This window comes from Strigops habroptila, chromosome 5, assembly GCF_004027225.2.
Source record: "Strigops habroptila isolate Jane chromosome 5, bStrHab1.2.pri, whole genome shotgun sequence".
NCBI classification, from domain to species: Eukaryota; Metazoa; Chordata; class Aves; order Psittaciformes; family Psittacidae; genus Strigops; species Strigops habroptila.
The window spans coordinates 10,676,392-10,688,485 of NC_044281.2; the positions used below are offsets into that span (position 1 = coordinate 10,676,392).

Consider the following 12,094-nt stretch of genomic DNA (forward strand, 5'->3'; position numbering starts at 1 on the left):
CAATTCCCAGTGCACAAACCAATGCTTCCAAAATGTCAAGGCTTTATATACTAAATATGTTACAAGCCTGGATGTTAATCTCCTACCAGTTGGCAACATAAACTGGAAGACTGTTTACAGAAAGCTAATCAAGACATTATCTGTATTTCCAGTGCCATCTTAGGGGAAAAGTATGTGACCCTCATAGAAATATTAGCAAAATAATCTTCAGTACCTCTGCAGAGACACCTCGTGGCAGCAGCTGATGGTAGTACATTTCTTTAAAATTAAAGTGCTTTTTTAAGGAGAATTACTTCTGTATCTACTGATTATACTACAAGAATAGTACTCAAAATTCTACTCCTGGAGCACTTTAGGATGTCTTCAACTGAATCCAGCGTGCAGCTTACTTGTGGAAAAAAAAAAAAAGAAAGAGGGTGGGGGGGAGGAGGTATCATTTTATCAATCCATAGGAGTTAAGAAGGAGGGGAGTGAATTCACAGATTGAAAAACTTTACCTTATAAAGTTAAAAAGTATTATTAGTATTTTTTATAAATTTGAACATCACAGGCATTTTATAACTCTGATTGTTAAACTGGATATACAGTAGAAAACTGTCTATAAAAACAGAAAAGCATGTTGTGACAAGCTACTTAATGAATATTTTTCCTTTTTGGTTTTTACTTACGAGATAATGATGCCATTATCAATAGAAAACATGTCATAAGGTAGTCCAGCAATATTCCAAGCTCTGATCTTTATTGGTTCTCCCAGGGTATTTGTTAAGGAAAAATCATCAGAACAAGGAATGTTTCTTGTTTTACATAGCAATACCCACTTTTTAGTTTGCATCTAGATAAGAAGAAAACAAATATTAACTGAAGTTCTGCCTATTCACAAATTTTTCAGACCATTAAAAAAATGTAGTTTTCAACCCATTTCCCATAACATATGCTACATGCAATATCACTAGATCTTCAAATGGAAAGAAACTCATCTTTCTATATACAATGTCTAAAAATGTCTTTAAAAAATGCCTTTGTGTGTGATTTCTACATATGAAATACAAGTTTATTTGGTCAGAACCTTGGTATGATTTCATTTACCATTTCAGCAGTAGTCTTCTATATTGAAAGTATAATTAATAATATAATTTACTCATATTTGTTTGAAAGAACAGTACGAAATTTTCTAAGAAAAAATGGACGAAGGAAGTACATTGAAGGAAAAGTTGAAATAAGGATTACATCCAAATTCTGTGTTCAAATGAGGTACATTAATTTCTTTTCTCTCTTAATTTTTAGCAATATTTTTTATACTTTGACTTGATTTTCAAAAGAAATGGAGATTAATTTCTTTGGCTGAATTCAGTGGCAGGTTTTGGTGTTCAAAAACTTCAAAGTCAGGGTAATCTTGACACCCAAAATTTGTTATAGCTAAAATCAGGTTCCACGTCAAAATCTTTTTGTATTTAGAATTTCTTTCACTAAGAGTTACAGACACAAGTCTGCTATATTATTGAGCTATTGTATCTTTTGTCTCTTTTTGTACAGAATTAGTCCACTTTTAGAACTTGCTTAATTGCAATGCTGCTGAAATAGAAGCTAATTTAGCCACTGAATGAGAGTAACCAGAACCATCAGGTATAAAGTTACCAGCAATTGCTTCAGTGAAGAAAAAGCGACTAAAGGACTCTATGCTTTATACCGCAACAAGTAGAACAAAGGAAGAATTTCCCTTAAGAGTCTTAAAAACAAAAATTCAAAATCCTACAATAGTTTCAGTTCCACCTATGAATTCTATTAAAATATAAATAAAAATTATAAACTTTGTAATAGAAGAAAAATTAATTAAATTTAATTATTACAAAACACAGGGACAAAATCCCTGTACACCTTACTTGTCTATAGCTGGATGTAAAGGCTCCTAGGTAAGCTACAATTCCTGATGAAATAAGTATATCTCCAGTCAAATTAGTGTACTTCTGTCCCAGGTCCAAAGCAGTCTCATGCCAGCGAGTTTTCTCGCCCCCAAGGCCACTAATCAACTGTTCTGCTCGCTGCAGTTTTTTGCTGCATAAGTCAACCTCAGAAAGAAAAAAATGGCCGATTATATTACAGGATGACTTTAAAGACATTTTACAAATATTAGAAGCATTCAAGGATTATTTTCCTGTGCAGATGTTTTCTTAAGTAATTTCATCAAATAGAAAGAAAGCACTTTTGTATTATAATAAAAATTTTAAAGAACAAAACCAATCTCAGTACCGGTACAGTAAAGTCTATTCAGTTACTTTTTCAACCAAATAAAGGAAGACGACCAGTATAAAACATTCAATTCAAAATAGCTCTATATGCAATATGGAAGATAATCATAGTCAAGGAAATTATCTGTATGTCATAAAAGAAACAAAAACACCTTAAAGACATCACTTTCTCATGAAAGTAGGTGTGTTTCTGCAAAAAAACTAACCAAACAAAAACCCCAAACCAAATCCCATCCTTATGAATACATAATCTGCATTTCTGCTGTTGGTTTTTAACTAAGCCATCTTTCCAGGCATGTTTATAACCTAACAGGAATTTAATTCAGCTGTGTTAGAATTCTTTACTATTTAGTAGAAACACATTTCGGCCACAGGATAGGAGGAAAATTATGTCAACTCTTGCTGCTGTTTCAATTCTCTCTCTCTTCTGGTAACCATAGCAGCCAATTTACACCACAGTAACAAACTGCTTGCATAGTTTATCCCTTCCTTCTACTTCCAAACCACATCAGGATGCAGAAGAAACACACAAAGAACTGAATTTAACTACAGACAAGAATTAAGACTCCATTTCAAATTCCCACACTATTTTTGTAAAAAAGCTCAAGATGATGTACTGCAAATCTTAAAAAAAAAAAAGTCTTCTAAATATTGCCTATTTCTGCACACATGACAGCTATTTACCAGACAGGAGCAGAGTTTACCAAAAACATTCTCAAAATTGCATTAGTAGAAAAGGCATAAATAAACTTTCAAAACTTTAAATGTACTGACTCGCAAGTTAGTAGATGAATCAAATTCTTAGTACAATCATTGAAAATTTATCAAAAGCAGATATAAGTGAGAGTGTAGGAGAGGGGTATCAGCTGGTAAATTCATAACATTTATTTCCTATTACTTTAAAGCATTTATTCCCTATGCTTTGCCCATTTATGAGTTCAAGACCATTACACCAAAATAAAAAGATAGTTATCTGAAATTACGACATATTGGCAGTTAAAAGGAAGAAATACTTGATAAAGAAGCAAATTTTAAAGAATTTTACTGGATATCCATCATATACCTGATTTTCCAAGTCCGCCTTCTCCTGTTTCTTGGATTCCAATGTATGCTGGAGTACAGCCAATTTATCTTGAACCTCCTTCAGATCTGCTTGTTTCTTTCTTAGACTATCCATAGCAATCTTTAATTCTCCTTCAGCTTGATTCAACTTTAGCTTTTTGGGTGCAACATTTTTTGCCACTCTAAATAAAGTCAAAGAATAAATTAAACATCTGAAAGCTACACTCTCACTCCAAGGGTTACTATTTTAAAAATTAACATAGGAAAAATGAAGTAAAACCTCTGCAACTCAGTAGCTCATGCAATATTCCATTTCATGATTTGATGATATCTGAAGACAAGTGATTTTTCCTTAATCTTAGAATCATAGAACAGTTAGGGTTGGAAAAGACCTTAAGATCATCTAGTTCCAATCCCCCTGCCATGGACAGGGACACTACGCACTAGACCATGTCACCCAAGACTCCTTGAACACTGCCAGGATAGAGCATTCACCACTTATGCAGTTTCTGCAAATTTTTCTTTAATAACAGGTAACAATTAAAAGCAAAAAGGATTATGCTTCCAAACTGTGTCCTATTTGAACACAATTTAGAATCCATTATGGATTTCTGCCATTAGAAATACACAAATAATCATATCTATTAAGTAACATTCACAGACACTGTACACACATATACAGCCAACTCTGTACAAAAAATAAAATACAAAACACAGAAAAAAACAGCTTTTCACATCCAAGAATCTGTTTTCCAGTTTTCAGGATTTCAATCTTTTACACAGCTGCTTTTGTGAGGAGAGTATTGGAAGTAACATATTATTTATCTACCCAAAAACAACAAGCAAGAAAATGTGCTAGAACGTCCCTATGCTCAACTGAAATAGTGTTTCACAAGTATTAACCTCATAATTAATGACTCCATTCTCATACTCTTTTAAGTCGTAGATCTCCTTCAAAGTAAACCTTTTAGTTAACTTTCTCTCTATCAATTGGTACTTGCAATGTTAATAGTTGTTCTCAATTTGAGAAGCTTGCCAAGCATGCATTTACTAATTTTCTAGTAAAGTAACAAAATATCCCCTCAAATGAAGGCATGCATTACCTACCATCACTCAGCTTTCAAACTACAAGTTGACTTTAGTCACCCAGTGCTGATTTGCTGTTAAATGGGAGTTCCAGATGTTTCAAAGTAGGAAATACCACAAAAAATAAGCACATTTTTTCAGTGCATTGAATAGGATGTGTAACAAAAAACATCCCTTTGTCTTGATATGATTACCAGAAACTTCCAACAACATTTCAATAATGCCTCTATTTTGTACAACACTCTAAAAGGAAGATAACTATTTTCTGAGCACATTGTTGCTCCCATGCCTTTTTAGAAAAATTCAGAACTGAATATCAGGCTCTACACCTTAACATCAAAATAAACTGATCTCTTTAATCAAATTTATTTTAACCTTTTAAAAGTTATCTTTATACGTACTTACGTATCATAAAACTCCATGGCTATGACCCATTTGCACAGACCCTCTGCTGCTGTGGAAGCATTTCGAACTTTCTCTGGTACGAATTCTGGATTTGTAAGATACTGTTTTCTTATGATAGCCATGTAAGCTGCAGGAATGTTATCCTTGTCATATTCATGAAGAGATTGAAGAAATCTTATGTCACCCAGAAGTCTCTTAGCAGGACCCCAGAAATCCTCGATTTTTTTCCCAGAACCTGATGGATCTGGAATCCTATCTGCTTTGATGCCTTTAAGGATGCATATAGCTTCCATTACAAGCTTGACACCAGAAGGAGGACTCTTCATGGATTTAACCACTGTAATATCCTTAAAATTATAATTAAAAAACCCACCTTTAGAGCTCTGAACACAGGTGTATTGATTCTTCTATTACAATAATAACCCTTTTTATGTCAATATAATATTTTCCCATATACACTTGCTGTTCTCATACTTGATATTTAAATACACTATGATCTCAAATTCATAGCACAAGCCTGCATTGTCCATGCATATTTATCATTTTTGTTTGCTTGGGGAGGGATGTTCAAACTTGTTATTTCATTTTTTCCTTTCTTTCTGTTTTTTTCTTTTAGGTACTATGCAGGTTAAACTAACACTGACATCTAAACAAAAATATCTGAAATCTAGTCAACAATCAGTTCAGACAAGACAAAAAACTCTTATGTGTAATTCATTTTTTCTGCTTCTAATTCAGTAGTGGGCATGGCACCTCAGTTATGGAGCACAGATGGTCCAGTGCTATGCTCTACCCTTCACTTCAGGCTCTAACAGTACTTCCAAGCTTACAGGATCACAGCAGTAGTGGATTGTAGATTTAAGATAACAAGGTAAAAGCTGCCTTCAACCCAGAACTAATGAACTATGCTCTCCAAGTACAGCAAATAAATCAATTAGTATTCTGGTCAGTTACTGAACTCCCAGAGTGAGCTGAATGAGAGAAGAGGCAGCTAAAAGGGAGACAATTACTGGGTAAGAAGTACTAACATTATAAGAAATAGCAGGAAATTAATAAGCAAAGTTTTAACTGCAAATATAGAATAATAAAAGAATTAAATACTTCTACGCATATGTGTACAATTAATTAAGCAAGGGGTTTGTAATCTAAGGATTTATGGAGAATAATCTCTTTTACTCTTCCCAAAGAATAACTCTGCATGAAAATACAAATATTCTTTCTAAGAGCTTTCCTCGGAGAATACATACTCTTAAAGGAGTTTTAGATTCTCATGTTTATTTTGCCAATTAGTGTTAGATTTTGAGAGCTTGCCCGTGGCTTCTTTGAGGTCTAAAACTTTGGCAATTTGGATAGAAAGAGCATCTGAAGTGAGTATGGAAAAGTCCAGAAAGAATAACCAGTAAAGCAAATTGATGTATGAGAAAAGACTAAAAGAATAGTGATTACTTAGCTTACAGAAAAGAAAACTGGAAGTGCAATGAGTGCAATCTTTAACTGCGTAAAAGATAAAGAACCATGTCCACAGGGAGCAGGACAAAAACAAGGTTAAGTCGTAATGAGTAAAATGAAAAGTAAACACCAGGAAAATCTTCTTAATGATAAATGTGTAAAGTAAAAGAGATTACCAAGATTACAGGTTGAAGATGACAACTTCCAGAGGTCCCTTCCTAGTTCTAAATTTCAGTGTCTTTGTATATGTATTGCTACAGAACTTAGATGTCAACAATAAATAACATTTAAAATTGCTATACTTTCTCTAATCTTTGCTGAACTAAGAGCCATATGAGGTACAGAGTTCCTTTTGACTTCAGATGCAGTACTGAATTATGTAGATCTGTTTCTCCAAACTAAGCATTTAATCTGCACATTTATGTACATGGATTTATGGGCACAATTTGCAATATGTGTCCTGCTCTGCTTTCCATCAGTGGTGGCCAGGGTGAAGGGTGAATCAAAAACAAGAGTCCTGTACAGGTACTCGAAGCTCTTCCTGGGCACAGGGGTTTTTTGAGTTCATCATGATATTTAAATATATTTTAAGCAAAAAAACTCTGAGTTTTTTTCCCTTGGAAGTTCCTACTACATTTTTTTTCCTCTTGTATCACAATACTCCCTTCTTGGAGACACTGAGCACTGACAGCAGCTGAAGTATTACTTCATTAGCCTTCAAAGCCTCATTCTTATCTTGTTATTCACAAGTATAATGCAATTGCCTTGAAGTGACTAAGTAGCCATTCGCTATTTTAACAAAGCATTGCAATGATTTGTTAAAACTTTTGAAACCAAGCAATAGCTGTAGATAAAAAACTCAATTTTATCTGTTTCCTTGAAAATTTTTGAAAATCTTATTTTCAGCAACTATAGCTGGAGTATATAGTCCATTCATTATCCAGGCAAAGAAAACCTGAATATCCATAAAATCAGAGGCGACTGCCTCCATTGTCATACTCTTATGAGGGCTGGTCCCTTAACACAAGGAAGTACAGAATTTCAACATCAGTTTCTAGATTCTGAAGAACTGGATATAAAAATATTATTTGAAAGGCTGGCAGGTTCTGAATAAGAAAGCTAAAAGCAAACATTTTCTAACTAACTTCTCCATTGTCGAGTCAAAATATTTTTGTAACTATGAATTTTGAAGCGTCTAGAATAATATTTGATCTTGTAATCCATAAAAATTTTGTTACAGCTTTTTCACCAGACAATAAAGACAAAGTAATATTTTGCTTTTTAAAACTGAAAGATTTCAAGAAGTTCCTAAATTATAAAACTGTGTAAGTAAATGTAAAATCTGAAAAGGCAGATATTCCATACTTTTGATATCTGAATGCCTCTCCAGCATGTAAATACATATTGTTAGCCATACCTGTGCAGTGAGAGTGTCCAGGGCAGCCAGAGCATTTTCTAAAAAAGGCATGGCTTGCGCTAAGTCAGCATCGCATTCATCTTTGATGGCTTTTGCAGCCACAGCCTGCTCATTTGCCACTTCTTCATCAGCTTTCACGACTTTTTCAGTTTTGGCTACTTCCAAAGATTCTTTTTCAATAACAACCATCATTTCATCAACCTGTTTGCTAGCTACCCGTAACTGAGGTTGCAGAGCCTCCAGCTCAGCCTGCATGGAGGCTACTTGAGACGCAGCAGAGTTCAGTTGCTCCAAGCCAACTTCATATCTTCTTTTCAATTTCATCACCTTACTGAAAATAAATAGTACTTTATTATAAAGATATTTTACCAGTAGTTGATCACTTCATTCATTAGGATCCAGTCCCCAAATTTCACGGTACTCCGAATAATCAAATGCTCTGCCAATCTTGTTTGATTTGCTTAACAAGTAGTAAACATAGCAGGGATAACTTGAGCCATAGTCTTGAACTATTCTATGATGTATACTCAGAGATTGGGATATAGACAAACAAGTGATCACTTACAGGTGAATAAATGATTGTTAAGCTTCCACCTTTTTGTTGGCAGGAGCTACAAAATCAAGATTGCATGGTAATAACAGACATGAAAAGAAGAGGGAAGAGATGGGGATATACCCGTGAAGATTATTAGTTGAGGTTGAAATAGAATTACTATCATTTGGAAAATCATTTTAGCAGAAGTGAGTGGCTCTGGGGACAACCAACCATGTCAGAATCAAGAAATTCCAAAGGCACTGGATAACTACATTCAAAACAGTGTTCCTTTAGTCCTGGAATTTCTTGCTGCATGCAGTGTTTCATACAGCGTGTTGATCAAATTAAGCACTTGTCTTAATTGTTATGGTAGTGTCTTATCAATGAGTAAGAAAGGAAAGAAAAAAGAACTTTCCCTCACCAGTCATGAGAATAGAACAGAGAGGCACATGCATACAGAAGTCCTTTCTGCACAGGCACAGCACAGCTGAACCCTGCTAGCAAGCCACTGACACCTCGCAAATTGAAAGCTGGTTTCCCAGATATCATCTTCCCTACATCATCCAGAGAAGCATGGAGTAAGCAGGCTGCATTAATTACCCTGGTAGCATAATATACATAATCAACATATAACAATGTCACCATGGATGTCAGAAGTGGTCTAATGCAAGTATGTTTTGAGAGCATCAAGTCAGTCCAGTGAGAAAGCATGTGTCCTACAAGTCCATTTAAATTAACTAAAAACAATTCACTTGTTTTGTTCCAATTAGCTATAAGAGAGAGAAAACATTTTTAGTGAACCTGAGTTCCTCTAAAAAAGGTCACATTATAAATCCTTACGTGCGTTTCTTTTCAAGTAGACTTTTAAAAGTGTAGATCAATTCCAAGTATGAAGTAGGTGTAACATAGTTGTGTCTTTGAAGCTCTGCACAGTATAAGTCCGATAAATCAATGGTAGATGTATGAAAGCTTTTACACATATCAATACACCCAGTTCGAGTTTCTTCTGACATTTCAACATCTTCTAAGAAGCGAAAGGCAACAGCTTCTAATGCATCTTCAGGCCATGACTAAAACAAATTAATAAATGCCTTTCTTTTATTCAGTATTTCACACTCATAAATCTTAAAACATTTTTCAGAAAAGCATTTTTACCTCAATTCATAGGTAAAGTTACCGAGGCACAGAGAAATGACTTCATAATGAAAAGATCAGCAAATAGGACAATAACAGAACTAGAAAGAACCAGACTACTTAGGGATTCAGTTCAAGCCTACTGTCTTACTTCATCCAATAGAAATACTGTTACTAAAAGGAACATTTTGCATTTTCATTATGTCTATGTGTGTGTGACTCTCTCCACTCTTCCTCTTCAAAATAACCTTTAAGATTAAGGTTACTGTTAAAGATACAGTACTACATTTGAACACTTGATAAAATCTAAGTTGCTCAGATTTTTTATATGATTAAATTCTACGTCTTAAATATTCTAAGGTCTTCTGCACATAACAGTCAGAATATAGTTTTATTGCAAAGTAGTGGGGAAAAATCTGCATCAAAAGTTCTATTTTTGACAGGCATATCAGTTCCAAACATTTATGGCACCCTAGATTCTGCCAGTCCTAGTAATAAAACACTACATATTTAAATCTGTAATGTCTACAGTTCTATGTTCATTCAGGTATAGTCTTCTACCACAGTCAGTTATTTTCTTGATGATTTTGCATTCAGCCTATACTGGCCTTTATTACAGTCAGAATGGTTCTAATGGTGTAAATTACTTAAAACATGACACTAAGAAAATTCAAGATATTTTCCACTGCTAACTTGACCAAAGAGAATTGCTTGTTGTAAAAAGGCTTGAAGTCATGTTTCTATTGAATAACAACATCAACTTTGTTTTTACCTGAAACCAGTCCAGTGTGCAGCAGTTAACAAGGGCCGGAAATTTACGAAGGCGATTACGAAAAGCATCTCCAATGGGACTCATTGCCAGTACTATGTGCAGCTGATCTCGACAGCGAGCAACAAACATGTTAAAAAGAGCTATAGGGCTGCCGTCTGTCTGTTTTGACCTGTCCTGTTGGCGATCTATTTGACGCATTTGATCACAAATTTCTTGTTTCTCATCTGCTGCAAAGAGGTTTGGCACTTCACCTGCATTTAGTAAATTATTAATGTCTTCTAAGAATGATTCCTTTTTAATCTGTGTATCTGTGAACAAGAAAACTCCCTGTGTTTCTCCTTCAGCAGATTTTCTTAATATGAATTTTAAGTCTTTATGCCACTCACTGTTACCATAACTTTTAGTTATTTCAACCTGAAAAAGGTTGTATTCAGCCATATGGGCTGCTAATCGAGTAAGAGATTGCCGACCACTACCTCCAACACCAACAAGGAGGGCATGGCTGCGAGGCTGTTTCAGAATACGGGAAATTCTACAAATATGTTCAATAGCAAATCGGAACAGGACAAGCTGCATTGGCTTTTTGCTCGTGTTATTAAACTCTTCAAGGTGACTCTCTACAACTAATCTCAATTGATCCACATCATTAATCTCCCTGTATGAAGTGTTCTCTCTCTTAGGGTCATGAAAATCACAAAACATTAGGCTACGCAAGTCATCTTCTTCAACTCTGCCATCATTGTTGAAGTCCAGATTTTGGAAAAGTTCATTAAAGTCTTCATTTAAGTCATTTTTCACTACTTCTTGGATAAATCCAACAAGCCAAGCCCGGTCAGGATTATCCACCAAGCGATCATAATACACTCTAAGAACCTGTATAATAAAAAAATAATTCTTTAAATAGTTGTTTCTGCTTTTGTATCTGTACTTCTTTTAAACAAGTTAAAACAAATACAATTCTGCAAAAGGCTTCAAAATATAAATGTAAACTTCGCTACACAGAAAACACAACATAGATATTTAGAATTCATTTGAACCATTAAGCCCAGTAATAATGCTTCTGAAATGGAAATCCATATGGAAATACATACAGACACATATATACATATATTTATAAATGTTATTATATAAATGCATAAAAGGCTGCTGCAAAGAGGATGGGAACATGTTGATTTTTCCACTACAGCTAGATAGGACAAGTCATAGGGTTGTATTTCAAGAAAGACAACTGCAACTGGGTATTTAGAATGAAAAAGATAGTGAAGAACTTGAACAGATTGCCTGGAAGTCTGAACATCTTTCATCCTTACTTAGAGAACTGTAAGAAATTTTTAGAAAAAAACCCAAACACCTCAAAAGTTACTGTCGTTCCTCTCTTTAGGTGATCCTGCTTTGAGGAAGGATGATGGGCTAATGATCACTTCCATAGTCACTTTATGCTGATTTGATTCTATGAACTATAGCTAAATATTTAAAAGCAACATTTTTCAATAACTTTGTTTTCTTTTAATCTACAAAAAAAAACCCACAAAACAACAACAAAAAAAAAAAAAGCAAGCAAACACAAAAACCCCAAAGAGCAGATATCGCTTACATGAGGCTTTTGCCTTGTTTTTAAAAGGCATCATTCACTTCAACTCTTTTAGTGTGTCTATCCTATTATGACTGAAAGACAAGAAGCATTTCCTGAAGACAGTAAGCTCAAAAATTTCTTCTAAAGGCGGTCCAGAATTAAGGGGGGGGCGGGGGGGGGGGGAATCTCACTGTTGATTTGGCTTTTTTTGGAGGAAAGAGAGAAGAAATAGAAAACACTGTGCAGGCATTAAGAGTAGCAAACTGAGTCTACATAGTCACATGAAAGTGAAAGTTTAAACAATCAACTTTACTATTGAGATACAATTCATATTTTTTAAAAAGTCTGATTTCCTCTGCCCCTTCTCATCAGTGTGATACCAATTCACAGCTATTAACCAATAGGAGATGGAATT

General features: G+C 34.6%; 1 protein-coding gene across 1 annotated transcript in view; it reads right to left on the minus strand.

Annotated features, from left to right (window-relative positions):
* The window catches only part of DNAH7 (dynein axonemal heavy chain 7), a 102,585-nt gene that overhangs the window by 32,661 nt on the left and 57,830 nt on the right, over positions 1 to 12,094 (minus strand). Inside the window, exons 40-46 of the mRNA XM_030486292.1 lie at positions 10,107 to 10,979; positions 9,041 to 9,270; positions 7,666 to 7,996; positions 4,800 to 5,146; positions 3,310 to 3,490; positions 1,881 to 2,066; positions 669 to 832 (exon numbers count right to left, since the gene is read on the minus strand). Of these exons, the coding sequence (XP_030342152.1) occupies positions 669 to 832; positions 1,881 to 2,066; positions 3,310 to 3,490; positions 4,800 to 5,146; positions 7,666 to 7,996; positions 9,041 to 9,270; positions 10,107 to 10,979 (2,312 nt within the window). The remainder of the gene's footprint in view (positions 1 to 668; positions 833 to 1,880; positions 2,067 to 3,309; positions 3,491 to 4,799; positions 5,147 to 7,665; positions 7,997 to 9,040; positions 9,271 to 10,106; positions 10,980 to 12,094) is intronic.